Source organism: Sciurus vulgaris (assembly GCF_902686455.1).
Source record: "Sciurus vulgaris genome assembly, chromosome: 4".
Lineage (NCBI taxonomy): Eukaryota > Metazoa > Chordata > Mammalia > Rodentia > Sciuridae > Sciurus > Sciurus vulgaris.
The window spans coordinates 98,691,622-98,715,952 of NC_136464.1; the positions used below are offsets into that span (position 1 = coordinate 98,691,622).

Here is a 24,331-nt window from a genome sequence, read left to right on the forward strand (position 1 = left end):
TTAGCAGAATTATTTAGCCATTTATAAACTTTGTTATTCTTTCATTGTAGATGTAGAAATTGAGTCAGGAAAAGAAAAATTGCATCATTCAACATCTCTTCATCTTGTGTTCACGCATGCTGCAAATATGTACTACCTGTTGCTCTCTTAACGTCTGATGCAGATTTCTTCCTCTTACAAATGACCTGGTCTATTTGCCTGAGGCCTCAAAGTTTTTTGTTTGTTTTCTTAAATGTTTTATAGACATATCTTTCTGGCATGCTTTTGTTTTCTTTTTTATAGTACTGGAATTGAACCCAGGGTTCTACTTGCTAAGAAAGTATTCTACCACTGAGCTACATCCCAAGTCTTTTGGCATGCTTTTGTTGTTTTAAGGATAGCAACTTGAGTTCATAACTTTTGTGGGGATGGGGTACCCAGGATTGAACTCAAGGGTACTTGACAACTGAACCACATCCCCAGCCTTATTTTGTATTTTTTTTTAGAGACAGGGTTTCACTGAGTTACTTAGCCCTTGCTTTTGCTGAGACTGGCTTTTGAACTTGTGATCCTTCTGCCTCAGCCTCCCAAGCCTCTGGGATTAGAGGCGTGTGCCACTGTACTTGGCTCTATAATTTTTTTTTTTTTTTTTTTTTTTAAGAGAGTCTCATGTTGAGCAGGCTGGCTCAGATTCTGCAGTCAAGTGAACCTCCTGCCTCAGCTTCCCAAGCAGCTGGAACTGCAAGGTTCACGCCACCACCGTGCCTGGCTTGTGACTGTGTTCTGTAGTCTCCTTTTTTCTTAAAATAATTTAACAAAATTGTCTATCCGAATCATTTAGTACTATTTATTTTTATTTGAAATGACTTTTCCTCAAGTTTTAGAGGACAGGAGAGAATAGGTTTCTTTTTAGCTCCATGACTCTTGAGCAACCTCCTTTATTCTGTTTTGAATGGTTCAAAAATATGGCATTACTTCATGAGGGTTTTTTTAGGCTCTGTTCCACCTTTCCCCACCACCAATGATGTCTAAATTTTTTTTTTTTTTTTTTTTTATACCAGGGATTGAACTCAGGGCCATTTAACCACTGAGCCACATCCCCACCCCTTTTTATTTTTTATTTTGAGACTGGGCCTTGCTAAGTTGCTGAGGCTGGCTTTGAACTTGTGATTCTCCTGCCTTAGCCTCCCAAATCACTGGAATTGCAGGTGTGTACCACCGTGCCCTGCTGATTTCTGGATCTTTTCTTTGTTTCTCTCTTCCCCATGCTACTTTATCTGGAATCTGATAATAGCAGTTTCTTCTCATTATGGCTTTGTGCAAGTCAGTCATGGAAGTGAGCTTGTTCTGGTTACATTTTTTTTTTTTTAACATAGCTGGGGATTGAGCCCAGTCCTTCATGTGTGCAAGGCAAGTGCTTTACCACTGAGCTACACCCCCAACCCCACCTCCCTTTTCTGTGGCTCTGTTTAGTTTTGGGAGTTCATAGTATAGAGCTTGCCCCGCATCACTTACCCTGTGCTCATAACAGCTGCCCATACACTTGTGTATGTGTAACTCCTTCTGGTGAGGTGATCTTCTCAAAGGACCTGTTCTTTCTCCCACCACTATCTCCTAGTGTTTGCTATTTTGCCCCCCTCCTATATAGGTATGTATAACTGTGTAGGTCTTATGGCTCTTAATAGTTTGTCCTCATCTATTTATATTTTGCCAGTTGTGTGTGTGTGTGTGTGTGCTTGTGTACATCCACTATACCACTGAGTACAATTCCCACCCCAGCACACCACTTAATTTTGTTGTAGATGGTGTCTGTCGGGTTTTGTTTTGTAATTCTAGTTGTTTTGTTTTTTATGGTGTGATTCGGGAGGTTTAAAAAATTTAAGCCAGGGCCACCGTATTCCCCCTATGTTTTTAACTGTGGTGGCCCTATATATAAAACATCTTAAGTTTACCTATCTTTTTTTCCCTACTTTCCACTCTCAAGTTATTAAGATAAGATAATTTTGGGAAATGGGAACTGAAAATACTTTTTACAACATTTTGTGGCTATACAAAAGTACTTTAAATACTTATTCTTAAATTTTTGAAACTGGAAAATATATTTTCATAGGAAATATAATTTAACAAATCAATGGGGCAAGTAAGATTTTTGCTTGGTCCACATAAAACTGAAATGTAACAGCAAATTTAAAAGCATTATGTATTCCAAAATATTTTTAAAAATTTGTCTTTGGATTATAACTGCTATATTGCCAACCAAGAATGTGTGAAAATTACTTTCTTATATTTTGGGAAATTTTGAAGTTCTGAAGTCATTTATAACCCTTCTCTTACATGGGGCCTCCAAGGATTTGGCATTTTTTTATTTCTCTGTTCATGTTGCCCCCACTCCTGAGTGTTAGGGATTGAACCCAAGGTCCTAGACATACCAGGCAAGCACTTTCTCTCTGAACTATATCTCCAGCTCTTTAATCTTCTGTTTTGGACTGAAGTCTTACCAGGTTGTCCAGGCTGGCTTCAAACTTGCGATCCTCCTGCCTTAGCCACCTGATTAGCTGGGAGTTATGGGCATATACCTCCACATCCAGCTTGTGTTTTGTCATTTTTAAAATGATGCTTAATTATCAGGACCTATTTGCTAGATCAAATATAAGTAATATTTTCTTTTTCATTTTTTAAAATTTGTGTATTATAATTGTACATAATGGTGGAATTTGTTATATGTTCATACATACACACAATATAATAATAAAATTTGGCCACTATTATTTCCCAGTATTTTCCCTATAAGTAATATCTTATACAGCTTCAGTGTAGGTAATGTTAAGTTGAATTTGCTTTAAAAATTTTCTACCAGATTTTATTAGTACCACTTTTTAAAATTTTTTAAATTATTGTTAGTTTTTCAAAATCTTTAAAATTATGTTAGCGTTCTATCCTTTTTGTATTTTATAGAGACTGTCTTTAAATAACGACATATTCGAGGCAAACTCTGATAGTGATCAGCAAAGTGAGACAAAAGAAGATACTTCCCCAAGGAAGAAAAAGAAAAAGATAAGGCACAAAGAAGAGAAAAGCCCAGATGATTTAAAAAAGAAAAAAACAAAAACTGGGAAACTAAAAGATAAAACCAAACCAGAGCTAGAGAGCTCCTCTGAAAATTTAGTATTTGATTTAAGGACAAAGAAAAGAATTTTGGAAGCCAAAGAAGAATTAAAAGACTCCAAGAAGCCCAAAAAGGATGAAATCAAAGAAGCTAAGGAATTAAAGAAAGTTAAAAAGGCTGAAATAAGAGATTTAAAGACTAAAATAAGAGAAGATCCCAAAGAAAACAGAAAAACAAAAAAAGAGAAATGTATTGAATCTCAGCTAGAGTCTGAATCAAATGTGCTTAATGATTCCCCTTTTCAGGAGGATGACAGTGAAGAGTTATTTCCTGACAACAGAGAAGAGAAACAAAAAATTAAAAGTACAAAAGATAAAGCATGTCAGGAGGCAATTCAAGAGAGTAGTTTTGAGAAACAATTGGATGGAACTATAAGTGCTGATGAGGATGCTGATGTCAAAGCCAAGAGGAAAAAAAAGAAGCCGAGGAAGACTGAGGAACCAAAAGAGAGCAAAAGGCTAGAAAATAAGAACATCTTCTCAGAGAAAAAAACTACACCTAAAAAACAAAGGAATCAAGACAAAGGAAGAAGTAACACAGAGTTAGATAAGCTGACCTCACCTCCATCTGCTCAAATACAGAAGGATTCCAGGTCTGGTGGGGAAGAGAGAGTGCTCAGATCCTCTGACTCAACTGAGGAGGTAAGGGTAGTAGGGAAAATCTTGAGTACAGATATACCCAAAGAAGGCTAGTGCTATGATGACTGGGTCAGGAGGTTTCACAAAGAATGAAAAGGAAATGGTCAAATCATAAGAAAGTTTTTCTATCATTAGGGAGTTGTTGAATGGTGTGACTAACTGGGACAGCTAAATACTGATGATCCTGTAGCCTATGGACCTCAAACTTGTCTTCTTTTGGATGAACTTTGACAAGAAAATCAAGGGCTAAATAAACATTGCTTGGTGTTTTAAAAGAAAAAAAAGAAAATCAAGGGCTAATTTGTTAACAAAAGCGAGAATTGTTCTAGAGGTATTCAAATGATATGTAGTATTGTATAGTCAGGCTTATAGCTTCATCAACTTAATTTATTAGCTTTTCCCATCCTACTTGGTATTTTGCTCTGTTGTTTTAAGAATATAAAACTTAAATACTAGTGTACAGGGTACATTGACTTTATAAGTCTTAATTCTTTTTAATATTTTTTAGTTGTCAATGGACATTTATTTATTTATATGTGGTGCTCAGAATCTAACCCAGTACCTCATACATGCTAGACAAGTGCTCTACCACTGAGCCATAACCCCAGCCCATAAGTCTTAATTCTTACAAAATCTATTTATTATAGTTTGTCCCATTGTAATAAACATTTTTGTATGATATCAAGGACTGTAAAAAGACCATTTTCTTTACATTCATTATTCCCAGTTTTAGGAATTTATCTTAAGTTAGGAAACCTTTTTTTTTTTTTTTTGTGGTGCTGGGAGGAAATCTTTTTAAAGTGAGGAAATGCTATCTGTTGAAAGATATTTATGGCAATATTATCCTCAGCACTGAAAAACCAATAAAAAGATACTGTCTAGGTATGGGGAAAATGGTTAAGAAAATGTTGTGTGTATCAACTTGGGTACTGTGGTATCCATTGAAATATTGAGGTCAACATAACAAAAATAGAAAACTTTAGAAAATGTGGGGGGAAAACCATATATACACATGAACATGATTCTGTTAAAGCAACTATATAATATAAATAAAAATAAATTACATATGCAAAGTTATAAGGATGACGGGGGAATGTGGAGAAATAAAAATAGTCATGTTTGATTGATAAGACTAGGTGAAATATTTTTGTAATTTTATTTTTTAACAATAAAATTCCCAAAAGAGAGTTGGGAAGCTGGTATTGGGTGTTCTGAATTTGGTATTGTGTAAGTTATCAAATAGTTGAAGAATAATCTTGATTGAGGAAGCAGTGTGAAAAAGATCAAATAGTCAGCCATCAGGTACCCTATTACATATAGGCAGATAGTAGCACCATGTACCTGTTTACATTTTTCAGTCTTCAAATCTACTTAATCAGCTCTTTATCCATTCTTGTTTTGGGTCTTACTTATTTTTTTCAGGAGAAAGAGACCAAAAAAAATGAACTCAAAGAAAAATACCAGAAAAGATATGATTTCGACAAGGAAGAAAAAGGTCAAAAAGAGCCAAAGGGATTAAAGAGTAAGTGTAAATAAAAACATTTTGCCAATTTTGTTGCCTTCTTTTTATACAAATAATTTACTGTGAAGATAATCTCTTTTTTTAACCTGCAGTATTATAGAATTGGAAAATTTTATTCACTGGGAATTTAGAGCCTGGTACTACTTTTATTTAACCAATTACCTAAGTTTATCACACAGGTTGAATGTTGCTTATCTGAAATGTTTGGGACTAAAAGTATTTCAGATTCTCTGACTTTGGAATATTTGCATATATGTGTAATAAACTATCTTGTGGATGGGACTAAAGTTTAAATGCAATTCATTTAAATTTCATATATATCATATATGTGTGTGTATATATACACATAATCTGAAGGCAAATTTACACAGTATTTTTAGTGTACCTTTTTAGTGTACTTGTATTTTGACTGTGACATGGTATGACTTATGGTATTACACTGGTGGTGCTCAGAAAGTTTCAGACTTTGGAACACTTCAGATTTTGGATTTTTGTTGAGAGATGCTTAACATGTATAACAGTTTTCTTTGTGTTATTTTCTTTCTGTTCACTATGTTCTTCCCACTTTTCAGTATGATAGTAGAATTTTAGATTTACAGAGGAAATTCATTGTGGGAGGAAAGTAAAGGTGTCTTTTAGTGGATGCTAAATGAAGCAAATGTTTTTGTTTACTGTATTAATTGTATTTAACTCTGTGTGTGTGTGCGTGTGCGTGTGTGTGTGTGTATACACACACATACTATATATATATATATATATATATATATTGAATACACATTTGGATCAATTCAAGATACTCAATAATAGAGCAGGGTGCAGTGTTACATACCTGTAGTCCCAATGACTCAGGAAGCTGAGGCAGGAGGATCACAAGTTTGAGACCAGCTTTGGCAACTTAGCAAGACTCCCAAAAGTTTTTAAATAGAAAGTATGGGAATGTAGCTCAGTGGTAGACTGCTCCTGGGTTTTTCTATACCCAGTATCACATACAAAGACAATATATGATAACTGAGAATTCATAACATATGTCACTACTGGAACCAAGTACTTTAGTTTTAAAAAGCAGTGTTTAAATAAGCCCCACCAGATAAATAATTTGTATACCAAGAGTACTTGGAAGACATGTTCACTTAGAAATACAGATTCTAGCCAGGCACAGTGGTGCATGCCTGTAATCCCAGCCACGGAGGAAGCTGAGACAGGAGGACAGCAATTTCAAAGCCAGCCTCAACAAGTTAGCAAGACCCTAAGCAACTTAGTGAGACCCTGTCTCAGAATAAAAAATAAAAGGGACTGGGGATGTGGCTCAGTGGTTAAGCACCCCTGGGTTCAATCCCTGCTACACAAAAATAAAAAAAGTGATTCTAAGAGATGGAATACTTCTGTGGTAAAGCTATTTGTAACTGAAGTAACACTAAAATTAGGTTTTTTTTTTTCTCTTTTTCTTTGTGGTGCATGCTGGAGATGAATCTAGGGTCTTGTGCATGCCAAATAAGCACTGTACTACTGAGCTATATTTCCGGTCTTAAAAGTAGATTTTGTTCTAAGCCTAGACGTGGGTTTAGCAGTGGTAACACGTAATTAAACTAGGAAGGCACATAGCTATTTTGGAGGATCATACATAAAGTGACTATATTATATACTACCTGTTCAAAGAATAATTAGAGATTTAAAAATTTTTTTTAATGTAAACAAATGGGATATATGTTGTTTCAGTTTGTACGTGGAGTAACAGCATACCATTTGCATATTCATAAATTTACATAGAGTAATGATGTTTGAATCATTCCATTATTTTTTTCCTTCCCCCCCACCCCTCCCACCTCTCTTTTCCCTCTATACAGTCCCTCCTTCCTCCATTCTTGTCCCCCTCCAACCCCCCATTAAGTGTCATCATCCGCTTATCAGTGAGATCATTCCTCCTTTGGATTTTTGAGATTGGCTTATCTCACTTAACATGATATTCTCCAATTTCATCCATTTGCCTGCAAATGCCATAATTTTATTATTCTTTATAGCTCAGTAATATTCCATTGTATATATACCATAGTTTCTTTATCCATTCATCAATTGAAGGGCATCTAGGTTGGTTCCATAGTCTGGCTATTGTGAATTGAGCCGCTATGAACATTGATGGGGCTGTATCTCTGTACTCTGCTGATTTTAAGTCCTTTGGGTAAACGCCAAGGAGTGGGATAGCTGGGTCAAATGGTAGGTCCATTCCAAGTTTTCTAAGGAATCTCCACACAGCTTTCCAGAGTGGCTGCACTAATTTGCAGTCCCACCAGCAATGTATGAGTGTACCTTTTCCCCCACATCCTCTTCAACACCTGTTGTTGCTTGTGTTCTTGATAATCACCATTCTAATTGGGGTGAGATGGAATCTTAGTGTAGTTTTGATTTGCATTTCTCTCATTACTAAAGATGGTGAACTTTTTTTATATATCTGTTGATGGCTTGTACATCTTCTGTGAAGTGTCTGTTCATTTCCTTAGCCCATTTGTTGATTGGATTATTTGTATTCTTGGTGTAGAGTTTTTTGAATTATTTATATATTCTGGAAATTAGTGCTCTATCTGAAGTATGAGTGGCAAAGATATTCTTCCACTCTGTAGGCTCTCTCTTTGCATTGCTGATAGTTTCCTTTGCTGAGAGAAAGCTATTTAGTTTGAATCTATCCCAGTTATTGATTCTTGCTTTTATTTCTTGTGCTATGGGAGTCCTGTTAAGGAAGTCTGATCCTAAGCCAACAAGGTGAAGATTTGGACCTACTTTTTCTTCTATAAGATGCAGGGTCTCTGGTCTGATTTCAAGGTCCTTGATCCATTGTGAGTTGAGTTTTGTGCAGGGTGAGAGATAGGGGTTTAGTTTCATTCTGTTGCATATGGATTTCCAGTTTTCCCAGCACCATTTGTTGAAGAGGCTATCTTTTCTTCATTGCATATTTTTGGCACCTTTGTCTAGTAGGAGAAAATTGTATTTATTTGGGTTTGTGTCCGTGTCCTCTATCCTGTACCATTGATCTACCTGTCTATTTTGGTGCCAATACCGTGCTGTTTTTGTTACTATTGCTTTGTAGTTGAAGTTCTGGTATTGCGATACCCCCTGTTTCATTCTTCCTGCTAAGGATTGCTTTAGCTATTCTGGGTTTCTTATTCTTCCAGATGAATTTCATGATTGCTTGCTCTATTTCTGTGAGGTACGTCATTGGGATTTTAATTGGAATTGCATTGAATCTGTATAGCACTTTTGGTAGTATGGCCATTTTGACAATATTAATTCTGCCTATCCAAGAACATGGGAGATCTTTCCATCTTCTAAGGTCTTCCTTAATTTCTTTCTTCAGTGTTTTGTAGTTTTCATTGTAGAGATCTTTTACCTCTTTGGTTAGATTGATACCCAAGTATTTTATTTTTTTTTTTTGAGGCTATTGCAAATGGAGTTGTTTTCCTCATTTCCCTTTCAGCTGTTTCATCGCGTGCGTATAAAAATGCTGTAGATTTATGCGTGTTGATTTTATAGCCTGCTATTTTGCTGAATTCATTGATGAGGTCTAGAAGTTTTCTGGAGGAGGTTTTGGATCCTCTAAATATAGAATCATGTCATCCTCAAATAGTGACAGCTTAAGTTCCTCTTTTCCTATTCGTATCCCTTTAATTTCTTTGGTCTGCCTGATTGCTCTGGCTAGAGTTTCGAGGACAGTGTTGAATAGAAGTGGTGAAAGAGGACATCCCTGTCTTGTTCCCGTTTAGAAAGGGAATGCTTTCAGTTTTTCTCCATTAAGAATGATGTTGGCCAAGGGCTTAGTATAAATAGCCTTTACAATGTTCAGGTATGTTCCTACTATCCCTATTTTTTTCTAGTGTTTTCAGCATGAAGGGGTGTTGTATATTGTCAAATGCTTTTTCTGCGTCAATTGAAATAACCATATGATTCTTGTCCTTAAGTCTATTGATATGATGGATTACGTTTATTGATTTACGAATGTTGAACCATCCTTGCCTTCCAGGAATGAACCCCACTTGATCGTGGTGCACAGTTTTCTTAATATGTTTTTGGATACGGTTTGGCAATATTTTGTTAAGGATCTTTGCATCTATATTCATCAAGGATATTGGTCTAAAATTTTCTTTCCTTGATGTGTCTTTTCCTGGTTTGGGTATGAGGGTGATATTAGCTTCATAGAATGAGTTCGGTAGGGTACCCTCCTTTTCTATTTCCTGGAATACTTTAAGAAGTATTGGAATGAGTTTTTTGAAGGTCTCATAGAACTCGGCTGAGAATCCGTCTGGTCCTGGGCTTTTCTTGGATGGTAGATTTTTAATGGCTTCTTCTATTTCATTGCTTGATATTGATCTGTTTAAATCGTGTATGTCCTCCTGGTTCAGTTTGGGAGGAGCATATGTCTCTAGAAATTTGTCAATGTCTTTGGGAGTTTCTATTTTGTTGGAATACAGATTTTCAAAGTAGCTTCTCATTATGTTCTGTATCTCAGTGGTGTCTGTTGTGATATTTCCTTTTGCATCATGTATTTTAGTAATTTGAGTCTTCTCTCTCATTCTCTTTGTTAATGTGGCTAAGGGTTTATCTATTTTGTTTACTTTCTCAAAGAACCAGCTTTTTGTTATGTCAATTTTTTGAATAGTTTCTTTTGTTTCAATTTCATTGATATCAGCTCTGATTTTAATTATTTCCTGTCTTCTACTACTTTTGCTGTTATTCTGTTCTTCTTTTTCTAGGGCTTTGAGCTGTAACGTTAGGTCATTTAATTGTTGACTTTTCATTCTTTTCTGGAATGCGCTCCATGCAATGAATTTTCCTCTTAGTACCGCTTTTGTAGTGTCCCAGAGATTTTGATATGTTGTATTGTCATTCTCATTGACCTCTAAGAATTTTTTAATCTCCTCCCTGATGTTTTTTGTTATCCATGTTTCATTCAATAGCATATTATTTAGTCTCCAAGTGTTGGAGTAATTTCCTTTTTTTACTTTGTCATTGACTTCTACTCTCAGTCCATTATGATCTGATAGAACACAAGGCAGTATCTCTATTTTATTGCATTTCCTGAGGGCTGCTTTGTGGCATAACATATGGTCTATTTTCGAGAAGGTTCCATGTGCTGCTGAGAAGAAAGTGTATCCGCTCGTTGATGGAATATTCTATATATGTCTATTAAGTCTAGGTTATTGATTGTGTTATTGAGTTCTATGGTTTCTTTGGTTGGATTTTGTTTGGAAGATCTATCTAGTGATGACAGCGGTGCGTTAAAGTCGCCCAGAATTATTGTGTTGTGGTCTATGTCATTCTTGAAATTGAGAAGGATTTGTTTGATGTACAGGGATGCACCATTGTTTGGGGCATAAATATTTACTATTGTTATGTCTTCCTGATTTATGGTTCCCTTAAGCAGTATGAAATGTCCTTCTTTATCCCTTCTGACTAACTTTGGCTTGAAGTCCACTTTATCTGATATAAGGATGGAAACCCCTGCTTTTTTACTGGGTCCGTGTGCGTGGTAGGTTTTTTCCCATCCTTTCACCTTTAGTCTGTGGATGTCTTTTTGTATGAGATGAGTCTCTTGCAGGCAGCATATTGTTGGGTCTTTCTTTTTAATCCATTCTGCCAGTCTATGTCTTTTGATTGATGAGTTTAGGCCATTAATGTTCAGGGTTATTATTGAGAAATGATTTGTATTCCCAGTCATTTGGCTTATTTTTGGTTTTTAAGTTGGCTTGGTTTCTCCTTTGAGTGCTTTTTCTCTGAGGTAGTTCCTCCCTTTGCTGACTTCCATTGTTATGTTTTTTTCCTCCTCATGGAATATTTTGTTGAGAACATTCTGTAGTGCAGGCTTTCTGTTTGTAAATTCTCTTTAACTTTTGCTTATCATGAAAGGATTTTATTTCATCTTCAAATCTGAAGGTTACTTTTACTGGATATAGGATTCTTGGTTGGCAACCATGTTCTTTCAGAGCTTGAAATATGTTGTTCCAGGCCCTTCTAGCTTTTAGAGTCTGGGTTGAGAAGTCTGCTGCTATCCGTATTGGTCTCCCCGTATATGTAATCTTATGCTTTTCTCTTGCGGCCTTCAAAATCCTATCTTTATTTTGAATGTTAGGCATTTTCATTATAATGTGCGTTGGTGTGGATCTGTTGTGATTCTGTGCATTTGGTGTTCTGTAAGCCTCTTGTATTTGATTTTCCATTTCATTCTTCAGGTTTGGGAAATTTTCTGATATTATTTCATTGAATAGGTTGTTCATTCCTTTGGTTTGTATCTCTGTGCCTTCCTCAATCCCAATAATTCTTAAATTTGGTCTTTTCATGATGTCCCATAGTTCTTGGAGATTCTGTTCATGATTTCTTACCATCTTCTCTGTTTGGGTGACTTTATTTTCAAGATTCAATATTTTGTCTTCATTGTCTGAGGTTCTGTCTTCCAAGTGGTCTAGTCTGTTGGTGATGCTTTCCATTGAGTTTTTTATTTGGTTTATTGTCTCCTTCATTTCAAGGATTTCCGTTTGGTTTTTTTTTTTTTTTTTTTTTTTTGAGAATCTCTATCTCTTTGTTGAAATGATCTTTTGCTTCCTGCAGGTGCTCTTTCAGCTTATTGGTATTATCATTCGTTGCCTGCATTTGCTCTCTTATCTCATCCTTTGCTTCGCGAATCATCTTAATCATGTATAATCTGAAGTCCTTTTCTGACATTTATTCTAACATACTGTCATTGGATTCTATTATTTAGAATCTAGATTTGTTTGGAGCATTTTCTTCCCTTGTTTTTTCATGTTGTTCATGTATCTTCCCCTCTAGCAGTGCAGATCTGGGGTATTGCGGATTTCCCCCTATAGGCTTATAGTGGCCCTATAGGTTTCCAAAACACTTTCTTTAAGGGGAGATCAATATTAGCAGTGCCCAAATCAGACACTATGCAATCCTAGACCAAATAGCCCCTATGGGGACAATAACAAAATTGTCATAATAAACAAAATGTGTTCAGATGTTATCTTCGGTAAAACAAACAGGTTTACAATAATGTCTGCAGTTTCTAATGGAGGACAAAGAGGATGCAGAAAGATGAAGAATATGGCTGTTAATGGGATAATAAAAGAATATACAGAAGTCTAGAAAATAGAAAGGGTGAGAGTGTAATCAAAAGAAATCGGATGTTTGCATGTAAATAAGGGAGAAAGCGACTCTGAGGGAACAGGTAAACGGAAGGAAAAGAAAGCAAGAAACATAAAGAAATAAAAACTTAAATATTTTTTTTAAAAAGAAGAAAAAAGAAAATCTACTGTATAACAGTCAAATACTAATGAAGCCTCCCAGTGTTCAGTAGTCTGATGTATGAGAGGTACCTGACAATGAACTTTAAGCCTCCAGCAGGCGTCTCAGGATGGGATTTGCCCCACCCGAAGATCGCAGCTACAGCTTCCAGGATTATCCAAGATGGCTGCTCTGGCTTCCAAATGTGTTGGCAAATGGGGAGCTGTAGCTCAGGGGTGGACGTGGTCAGCTGGAGGTCCTGGAGACAGGATGCAGTTGGTCCGGCAATGGTCCTGGAGGTCGGGTGTGTTTGGTGTGGTTGTGGGATCCAGGAGGCCGGGTGCAATCATTTGGTCTGGGTTCCCGGTGATAGGGCACAGTCAGTTGGTCTGGGGGTCCTGGCGGCAGGGAGCAGTCAGTTGATGTGAGGGCCCCAGAGGCAGGGAGTGATCGGTTGGGCTGAGGGATCCTGCAGACGGGACTCAGTCAGTCTGGCCAGGGGTCCTACAGGGCCTGGCTGTTGTCTCAAAATGGCGGCAGCCACGTGTAATCAAACCTGCAGGTACTGTAACAGTGTTCTTCCAGGCAGCAGCAGGCAGCTGGTTCTCCACTGGCGTCCTGGGGTCAGTCTGCTGGCAGCTGTCCGATGATCGGGAGGTGAACCTCGAGCGTTGGATGATGGATAGGGGTAAGGCAGGTGGTGGACAGGCGAGAGGCAGGCAAATGGCGGATGTAGACGCCTGACAGTGAGCAATCTGCTCTCAAAAAAAGGCCTCGATATGCTGGCAGCTTGCAGGTGATCACAGCAGACAAATGGGGTAAGCAGCAAAAACTGCCTCACGGAGAAACAGATATCCTCTGCTTGAATCCAGCGTTGTGGAGTGACAAGGAACGCAGCCTCCCTCTAGACCGCCATCTTGGATCTCTCCTTAAAAATATTTTAAGATTAGACCTACTTCGTTAACTTGTTTTTTCATTTGTGTGTGTTTGTCTGCTTGCATGTGCATGATTGCTAAAGACTAAACCCAGGACCTCTAGTTGCTAGGCAAGTGCTCTACCACTGAGCTGTATCTCCAGCTCCCCTTCTTATATAGCTTGTATTTCAATTCATAGCCTTTATAGCCTCAAGTGGAACTAATGTTTGTCCCATTTATAATAATGTTTACTGATGGGTCCAATTTTCAGTATCCTTCTGAGTAAAACTTGTCTATTGTGTATCCAATGTTTATAATAGAGTCCTTTCCAATTGTATAGTACTTTGCTAGTTTTCTTATCTCATACATGGTGAGAACATGCTGTACTACAAACTTTTCTTCTCACTTTTACCTTTAATTCAAAGCTAGTGCTCTGGCAGCCTGCTGTTATCACTAGAAACCATTTCTGTACTAAATCCACGATGCATTTTATATAGACAGGTTGATATCTCTGGCAGTGGTAAAGCTGTTGGATGACTTGGATCATTCTGAGGCTCACTACTTGGTTAGTCAGACCTTTGTCACAGCCTTAGGGGAGTATTCAGATACCTGAACTTCTGAACAGCTATTTACCCCGGACATCCTTTTAATAACAAGCTGCCGATAAAAGACCAGTGAAATCACTTTGTAACTTTGATGGTAAATCTGATCTTGCTTACTAACCAAGGTAAATAGTAGTAAAAATCAAGAAAATACTTTATAACTAATAAGGAAAAATTAAAAAAAAAAAAATTTAAATCCTGAGGTTGGAAAAAAAAGAAAGAAAATACTTTTTTTAAAAAATACTAACCCAGATTTTCTTTTGATTGCAAAAGAAATTTGTGATTCATACTTAACATATTTTAATTTTTGCACTAGCATTTAAAGAAATCAGAAATGCATTTGATTTATTTAAAAAAACTACAGAAGAGAAAAATGATGTTTCTGAGAATAATCGGAAAAGAGAAGAAATACCACTGGATTGTAAAACCACAGAAGATCATAAAACCAAGGAAAACAAGTATTCACTTAAAGAAAGGAAGAATATCAGAGATGAAACTGACACTTGGGCTTACATCGCTGCAGAAGGTGATCAGGAAATTTTGGACAGTATGTGCCACACGGATGAGAATTCAGGTGAGTTTGTTAGGCATTGTTTTGTAGACTTTCAGGGTAATGTACTGTACTTTTTTCTTTTTTCTCAATAATTCTGATCTCACATCAGAAAATAATGAGATTTTGATTTGCATCTACTGGAAATCTTTTTTATATTGAAGACCAAGTCATTCTGTGACTTTTAGAAATTATAAGTTTTTTGATTTTCTAGCCTAATTGTGTATCATTAGATTTCTTTTAGAAAATTATCACATACATAATTACTTATATTCTTCCCTTTTAACTTTGCAGTAAATAACACCAAGTAAGATTATATTGGCTTGGTGCGGTGGTGAGCACATAATATTAGCTGCTCAAGAAGCTGAGACAGAATTGTAAGTTCAAGTCTAGCCTGTCTCAAAATAAAATTTAAAAGGGGCTGGGAATGTAGCTAAGGAGTAGAGCACTTGCCTACCATGTGCATAAGTTTAATCTGATAAGAGGTTATCATTTGTAAATCTTGACAATTAGATTGAGAATTTTTTTATTTTTTAATTTTTTGTGGTGCTAGGATTTAACTCAGGGGTGCTCTACCTCTGAGCTATACCCAGTCCTGTTTTTATTTTATTTTAGACAGGATCTCGCTAAGCTGCCACACAGGCCTCAAATTATTGGATCATCCTGCCTCAGCCTCCTGAGTAGCTTGGATTTCAGCTGAGAATAATAATTCGAATGCATGACAGACAAGATATTCTGGGAGATCCTCTTTACTACAAAACAAATAGATTTCAGACCTTATGTGAAACATGTTTCTGGATGCATTGCTGAGCTTGTAGGAAATTGGGATAATTTCCAGGACCAGCAGGCAAGGTGGAGCAGGATGGTTGCCCAGAGGGCAAATGCCAGAGTAGCACTGCTGCTAGGATACAAAGCAGTAAAAGAGCAGATGCAGACTGGCTCAGAGCACTCCTATTAATTTAAATCAGATCCTGTCTCCAAGTAGTACTCCAGCTACTTGGGAGCCCAAGGCAGGAGGATCACAAGTTTGAAGCCAGCTTGGGTAACTTAGTGAGACACTGTCTCAAAATAAAAAATAAAAATGGGCTTGGAATGTTTGTAGCGCAGTGGCAAAGTGCCTCTTGGTTCAGTTCTTACGATTGCCTAAACAAAATAAAATGACAGAGTTGGGAATATCAGTAAATTCAAAAATTGGTTCCTTGAAAAGACAAGCGTCTGATATTGTTGAAAGGGGTAAAAGAAAGGAATGAAATCTTAATGTTTCAGGTGAAAAAAAGAGTTACAGATTGTGTACAGATTAAAAAGATAAAGGGATTCTAGGAGCAGTTTCTTAGATTTGAAAACTGAATGACATGGGAAAATTCCTGGAAAAATATAATTTAACAAAACTGACCCAAGAAAAAAATAGATTGAATAGTTGTAACTATTAACATAAAATAATTAAAATAGCCTCAAAATTTTATGGTTTTATATTCAAGGGCTTTATTGGTCTTAAGTTGAAGGGTTACCATGCAGGAGGAAAAGCACTGTCATTTTGTCAGAGTAATTGCTTATTCACACAGACAAAACCCCACAGATGAACATGAAATCCTGATGGAATGAGGCCTTGACTATAGAGACAATATTTAGATGTTAGGTATTTAGAGGATTAAGAAGGGAAATGACTTTATGACCCTTGGGATAGGGAAAGGTTTAGGACAAAAAAATTGTAAAAGAGTGATAAAGTGGACTACAAAATCTATTCACCAAAGCTACCATTTAAAAGATAAAAAGACAAAGGATTGGTATCCAAAATATTTAAAGAACTATAATTTTTATTCTGCTCTGTGTGAAAACCAGGCCTATCATTTCCTGGTATATCTGAAAAATCTCTAAGTTTCCCTCTCATCTTTATTATGGTCCCTTGACAGGTTATTGAGCTTGGACTACATAAATTCTTATGAATAAGTTAATGCTCCTTATGAATGTTAGCTGCTTTTACTATTATCACTGCTTTTGTTATTGAGAAAGTTAGGTACAGGAAATTTGTATGACTTCCTTAAAGCCACACATGAGCAGCTGGGATACAGAGCCAGAGTATATAGTGCCAAATCTGTGCTATTTCTCTAATGTCATGTTCTCAGAGTTAGCAAAGAGAAGTACCAATGTGAGTTGAGGGCTTTAGAAAAAGTTCCTTTATTTGCATATCTTTTACACATTTCATTTTTGTTGACATCTGCCTAATATCTATGTAGTTTGAGGAATTAGTGTTAGGTGAAAATGCTTTTAACTCTCATCAAATATTTGTTTATAGACATTTAGAATGACTATTAAATGAACTATGCTGAAATCTCACTGATGGTGTTGCATGGGTAATGAGGGATCAACATGTCTATTCCCGTGTTAATATGACCACAGGATCACAACATAAGGGAGGAAATCAGCAGCAGGAGGGGATTGAGCTGAGTTTAAAAGGATTATAGCAGAGCTATAGGTACAAATCAGTGATAGAATGCTTGTCTAGCATGTATGAGGCCCTGGGTTCAATCCCCAGCATCACAGGGGAAAAAATACTAGAAGGATCATAGGCAATGATTTTTGTTTACATGCAAATCTTGTTCACACTTTTATAATTACTTTGCCTGTGTAAATGGTTGGAAGCAACACGTTATCTAAGAAGAATGACCAAAGACAGAAAAATATCCTTTACTGGTTAGAATTACTCATTGTTCCTCTTCCGATTTCCTCATTGTTCTTTCCTTTGAGCCGCTTAATCCTGTACAACTACAGCTTACCCATTTATCTTTACATCTTTGGAATGCCTAAATGTGGATCATTTTTATTAAAATTTCCCCAATAAAGTGAGGAATTTTACCAGTTAAAGAGGCAGTTCTTTTTGACCTATAATAAAAGTATACATAAGGGCTGGCATTGTGGCTCAGTGGTAAAGCATTTGCCTAGCTTGGGTGAGCCACTGGGTTCAATTCTCAGTACCACATCTAAATCAACAACTAAAAAACAATATTTTAAAAAAAGTGTACATAAGGTTTTTGGTTAAAACACCACAAAGCACTGTGGGTTTTTATAATACTTCAGAAAAATGTATGTTAATAAGGCCTTTGTGTATTCCAGATGGTAGGCAACAGATTTTGAGTTTGGGCATGGACCTGCAGCTGGAATGGATGAAATTAGAAGATTTTCAAAAGCATCTCGATGGGGAAGATGAGACTTTTGTCACAACAGATACAATTCCTAGTAGTGAGTGTTTTTGGAATTATTCAGTTCCCTTTCACAAGTCTAGATATATAAAACCTAATTCACCTTTTCTTTCTTTTTAGATGTGTTGAGGGATGCTGTGAAAAATGGGGATTATGTTACTGTAAAGGTTGCACTTAACTCAAATGAAGACTACAACCTAGACCAAGAGGTAATATGTCTTTGAAAAATCTCAAGGAACATGGAAAGTAGCTCTGTTGCAGTAAATTTAATTTGATATTTCAGCTGAGTGCAGTGGCACATGCCTGTGATTCTAGCAACTTGGAAGGCTGAGACAGGAAGATTGTAAGTTTGAGGCCAGCCTCAGCAACTTATTGAGACACTGTCTGAAAATTAAATAAGGGCCAGAGATGTAGCTCAGTGGAAGCTCTCCTGGGTTAAATCCTCAGTGCCAAAAAGCAAACAAAACTTTGATATTTCAGTTTTCTTTCTTTTTTTTTAAATTCATTTTTATTGTAAACAAATGGGATACATCTTGTTTCTCTGTTTGTACATAAAGTAGAGGCATACCGTTTTTGTAATCACCCATTTACCTAGGGTAAAAGTTTTTGATTCATTCTGTTATTTTTTTCTCCCCCACCCCACCCATCCCACCCCTCTTATCCCTCTATACAGTTTCTCCTTCCTCCATTCTTGCCCCCCTCCCACTCCCCATTATGTGTCGTCATCCACTTATTAGCAAGATCATTCGTCCTTCAGTTTTTTGAGATTGGCTTATCTCACTTAGCATGATATTCTCCAATTTCATCCATTTGCCTGCAAATGCCATAATTTTATTATTTTTTATGGTTGAATAACATTCCATTGTATATATATATGCCACAGTTTCTTTATCCATTCATTAGTCGAAGGACATCTAGGTTGGTTCCACAATCTGGCTACTGTGAACTGAGCAGCTATGAATATTGTTGTGGCTGTATCTCTGTAGTGTGCTGATTTTAAGTCCTTTGGATATAGGCGGAGGAGTGGGATAGCTAGGTCAAATGGTGGTTCCATTCCAAGTTTTCTAAGGAATCTCCACACTGCTTTCCAGAGTGGCTGCACTAATTTGCATCCCCACCAGCAATGTATGAGTGTACCTTTTCCCCCACATCCTCTCCAACACCTATTGTTGCTAGATATTTCAGTTTTCTTAATAATGAAAGTAATGCATATTCACTTTGTAAAATTCAAATGGGCATAAAGCTGTACAAATATACAGAATTTGTAAATCCAGTCTCCCAAAATGACAAATTTTATTTGGTTTTGATCTATCTGGGCTTGGCTCTGGCTTATCCTCTGCCACTGTGAGAAGGGAAAAAGAACTTTGTATGTCCTTTTGGTGGTGGCCCATTTATAGCAGTTGCCCATCTTTCCTTTGTTGGCTAGGGATTTTTTCACACTGGTGTATATGTGTTTTTTATATGGAAGCATATCAGCCCTTCTTAGTTTTTATGTTTTCAGTTTGAAGTATTATATTGCTTAGATAATTCTTTCTTTGGGACAGTCATGTCTGTAGAGGTATTTCATTTGTAGCCTTTGAGTGTCTTGTCTTGCTTTGAAAAGATGTTATCTTCTGTCTTGTTTTTCTTGCTTTTATATTTTTAAGGTTTAATCCTTTGAGATAACAAACACTTCAGGAAAAATGTTGGAATTTTGACTAAAACATATAAAATATGTAGATTAATTTGGCAGGGAACTTCTTTTTATATCTTGAGTCTTCCATCTGTGAACATAGTAACTTTGTACATTTGACTCTTCATTTATACACTTCAAGTTACTTGCTTTGGATTTTCTAAGTAGAGAATTTGATCATTTGCCCCCAAATAACTCACCATTTTATATCATGCAAATTGTCGATGTGTTTTTAGAATTTAAACAGGAACACTGTAAAGTTGTAAAATTTATTTGTGAAAATAATTCTAAAGGTTATAATTTCTGATTATTTATTAGTATACCGTGGTGAAAAATAGATGTTTTCAATCAGTGCCTTTAGTGATTTCACATTGAAACATCTTGGGTGAAGAGACTTGGTACTAGAATTTTTCTGATTAAAGACTTAACAAGCTTTTTTGTTAATAAACCAACAAAGGATTCCAGCGGGATGACACTGGTGATGCTTGCTGCAGCAGGAGGTCAGGATGACCTCTTGAGACTTCTTATCACCAAAGGTGCAAAGGTGAATGGACGACAGAAGAATGGAACCACAGCCCTCATCCATGCCGCTGAGAAGGTTTGAAACCGCACTGTATCAGGGACTCATGTCTGTTTCTATAGTGAAATATAATGGTCATATGATCACATAACCTTCTACTTTGATGTTTCAGTTGACCTGTGATATATTATGAATAACTTTTGTTATCATTAGTACTTGTAATTTATTTTATTTTTTATTTTTTTAATTATTGAAGGACCTTTATTTTATTTATTTAATATGTGGTACTGAGAATTGAACCCAGTTCTTCACATGTGCTAGGCAAGTGCTCTACCATTGAACCACAACCCCTGCCACAGTACTTTGTAATTTAATTTTCAAAATGTGATTTATCTAGTTGGAAGTACTTTATTGAACATGACCTCTTATTAAAGTACCAGTGCCAATTTCAGCATTAGTTTTCCAACTAAAATTAAGTTTGGCTTTTGGTTATTAATTAAAATGTTCCCATGTATTAACTTTTTAAAGGATTTATATACAGAGGATCTTATATGGAAACCAATGAGTAAATGTAAGATAGCACTTGCTGACAGAATAGCATATGGCTATGAGCAGGTGTCCAAGCAGGTGCCACCTTCAACATTCAACACTATCCACTGCCAGGGGCCCTGCAGTGAAGAAACAGGAAAATGGTAGCCACCCAACACTTGGGATGAAATCTGCCCAGTAGTTTTCCTGATGGCTTAAAATTTCAAAACACCAAAAAAATGTGTTTTAAAGAATTTTCAGGGCTGGAGTTGTGACTCAGTGGTAGAGTGCTTGCCAGGCATGTATGAGGCCCTAGGTGCAATACTTAGCACCACATATAAATAAATAAAATAAAAGATCCACTGACAACTAAAAAAAAAAAAATTGGAGGGAATTAAACTTATTTTCTTTCTTTCTTTTCTTTTAATAGAACTTTTTAACCACAGTGGCTATTCTTTTGGAAGCTGGAGCTTTTGTAAATGTCCAGCAGAGCAATGGTGAGACTGCACTCATGAAAGTAAGTTCCTTGGTCTCTATTAGGTATTCATGTTGGTGTCTGCCACTGTCAGACCCCATGCTGGGGATAGGGAAAAACATGGGAACAGAACAGTCCCTGGACTCTTAGCAGCTTACAGATGATTAGGAGTGGCCCAGCAGAGCAGCAGAGTGTGCCACGATTAGTAATGTGATTGGAGCAAACATAGGAAGGTGCTCCCAAACTTGGCCTTGTGGACCCAGGGTGTCTTAGAGAAATGTGGTAGGCATTAAGTTTCATGTCCTTTCAGGGCACAGCTTAGCAGGAGTGCCTCAGTGGGAACTGGAGAAAGGTAGGAGGACTGCAGTTGTTTAAGGAAAACTTCTGTCCCATTGTACAAGAATTCTCTGCCAAAAGTGGAAGGAGCTGAAGACTCAGGTCCTGGCACAAAGTATAATTTATTGGGGACTTTCTGGCAGAAGCATATCTTGAGTGGCAGTGAGACTGGTGGATTCCCTACACCCTAAGGCAAGAATGGGTATATGTGCTAAGCCAGAATGTATTTCACCGTTCTCAAAAAATATTAATATGTCTAATGGTAGTTAAGCTGAGATAATATACTTTTCCTTTTTTTCCCCCCCCCAAAGCTGTGCTAGGAATTAAACCCCAGGCCTTACACATGCTAGGCAAGTGCTCTACCACTAAGATATACCCCTAGCCTGCCAACTGCTTTAATGAGCTTGTTTAGTAGGGTTTGGGATGACATAATGGCAACTACAAGCAAGATGACTGTAGTCTCTTAGATCCATTTCAACCCTCATAAGTTCAAAGATGTGGGAGTAGGAAAGCATGGTGTGCTGTCTGTATTGGTGAATCTGTCTCCTTTGGAATTGCAGTTTGCAGATGTATTCTGAGTGGCAGATGGTTGGAGTCTCCTAGCTCCCTGTGAACCTTACCAGTACTCCTCCCCCGTACCAGGTTTTTGTTTGCCTCTCAGGGCCAGACCCAGTATGGCTCATTCCTCTGGCAGTTCCATATTCATGACCCAGCAAGGCATTAGGACACAAACAGGTCCAGACACCAATCTGTAAATGGCTCTTGTCTTCCCATCTCTTAACTGGGAAATGCAACATTTATGTAAGTCATGACCCAAGGAGGGATTTGTTTGAACACCTGGTTTTAACTGTCAGGTTTAACCAGATCACAGTATGACTCTGGTTCTATAGCAGGCCTGGCACTGAGTTTTGTTCTGAGCCTAAGAGCACAGGTTCTTAGCCCTTTCCGACCTTTGACCACAGTTGGGATCTAAGCTTTGTGGGTTGTTTTTTCTTTTTCATTTTTGGTTCATGGAAATGTTCATTTTGTTCAGCAGCCTGAGCTTTGAGTCTTTAATCTTTATGTATGTTTTTGCCATATGTGTAGAGCAGAGGTGGTGCCTCAGAGCATCATCTCAGTGACAAGCCACTGAGTGCATCTGAACAGCAGACACTGACACCAGAACAGAAAGGGTAGGGGAGGGGTGGGCACCAGCACTTGATACAGGTTGAGGAGGAACTGGGAATGAATCCTGAAGGCAGTTTGGAGCTACTGAAAGGTAACTGGAGAAAGATATCATCAGATTAAAGAATTGGTTGGATGTTTTAATATTCCTTAGTGCTGAGGGAGAATGGATTGGTGAAAAGACGGTAGTTTGTAGGGAGGCTTCCAAAATTAAGTGAAAAAATGGTACTCTGTAACTAAATAGTGACAGGGATGAAAACAGGTAGTTTGCCAGCTTTTTAGGAGGTAGAATTCATAGACTGTGGTAACAGGTGAGGCTTTGTTCTAAGTTGGGGAGTAAGGCAGCACAGAGGCAATCAGAGATAGGGCATTCAGATATTCAGCAGGCATTGCACTTAGGAGGAGGAACCCAGAACCTAGGAGAGAGGTATGGCTAGAGATTCGTATGTAAGAGTCCTCATTCTTAGTGACAGTAACTGTAGCCTAGCCACAGGTTGAGCATGAGAGGTGGAAAGATAGATAAGAAAAGCCAAAGTGTGGGAAAGCCAGGTGAATTGAGAGGAGGATAGGGTTGAGGGAAGTCTGGAGAGCCTGGGCAAGGTGTTGGCAGGCAAGTGCACCCTCTGGAGTGCGTGCCTTGTTAGGGGGAGGCCTGGTGGTACATATATAATGCTGCACAGTTAACACTTGCTAAGACCTGGTCCCAGATTGTCTTGCCCTTCTCCATCATGCCTTGCCCTCTTCCCAAAGAACTCCTAGGCATATAGAAAAATGGACTGACACTAATTGGTAGTTACAATTTACAGTTGAGAAATTATCACTCTCTTCCTGACCTAGGCCTGTAAAAGAGGAAATTTGGACATTGTACGGCTCGTAATTGAATGTGGAGCTGACTGCAATATTTTGTCTAAGCACCAAAATAGTGCATTGCATTTTGCAAAGCAGTGTAACAACGTGCTTGTGTATGACTTGCTGAAGAGCCATTTAGAGACGTAAGTATGAAGTGACTCTACCATGGTTAAGTCACACAGTATGATGTATCTATTTATTTGGACACAGCATAATTGAAATGGCAGGCAACTGCTTAGAAAAAGGTTAAGTATGTGTCCTGATGAGTTTGTTGTCAGTAGATGATGAAGTAGCATATGAATTATGGAAGTCTTAGAAAATTTTGAACATAACACTGGCATATCTTAAAGTTCTAATTATGTTCTTAATTTGACTGACATTTTCTCCAAACTATTTAAACTTTGTCTTTTAGAAATGGACTTTACTTTTTAGAGCAATTTTAAGCTTTTGGCCTTAAAATTATATGCTACGTATTTGCTACCCTGAGACTCCCACAGCCTCCCACATTATCACCATCCATGATAATGTGGCACATTTGATAACAGTGGCACATTTGATAAAATCCATGTATCCACATCAGCACTTCATTATTTATCATCCAGAGCCCAGAGTTTACATTAGGGTTCAGTTTTGGTATTATACATTCTGTGGGGTTTGGAGAGATGTATAATCTTATGTATCTACTATTGTAGTATGATACTGTGTAGTTTCACTGCCCTAAAATTCCTTTTTTCACCTCTTCATCTCTCTTCTCCAAACCTCTGATAAGAACTGATTTTTAACTATTTCCCTAGTTTGATTATAGTAGATGGAATCAAATATTACCTAGCCTTTAGACATGTAAGATTCTTTTCATGTCTTTTTGTGGCTTAATGGCTTATTTCGACTAACATTCTGTTGTCTTTGTGTGCCATAGTTAGATTCAGATTCATTCTTTCGCAAGTAAATTCTATATT

General features: G+C 37.3%; 1 protein-coding gene across 2 annotated transcripts in view; it reads left to right on the forward strand.

The window, feature by feature from the left end:
- MPHOSPH8 (M-phase phosphoprotein 8) overlaps positions 1–24,331 on the forward strand; it is a 68,475-nt gene that overhangs the window by 33,704 nt on the left and 10,440 nt on the right. The window contains exons 3-10 of one of the 2 annotated variants that reach the window (XM_079138837.1): positions 2,935–3,786; positions 5,206–5,305; positions 14,401–14,610; positions 17,746–17,871; positions 17,952–18,040; positions 19,961–20,101; positions 20,982–21,068; positions 23,364–23,518. In XM_079138837.1, the coding sequence (XP_078994963.1) occupies positions 2,935–3,786; positions 5,206–5,305; positions 14,401–14,610; positions 17,746–17,871; positions 17,952–18,040; positions 19,961–20,101; positions 20,982–21,068; positions 23,364–23,518 (1,760 nt within the window). Of the gene's footprint in view, positions 1–2,934; positions 3,787–5,205; positions 5,306–14,400; positions 14,659–17,745; positions 17,872–17,951; positions 18,041–19,960; positions 20,102–20,981; positions 21,069–23,363; positions 23,519–24,331 lie in introns of both variants that reach the window. The other variant, XM_079138836.1, reaches the window with a different exon arrangement.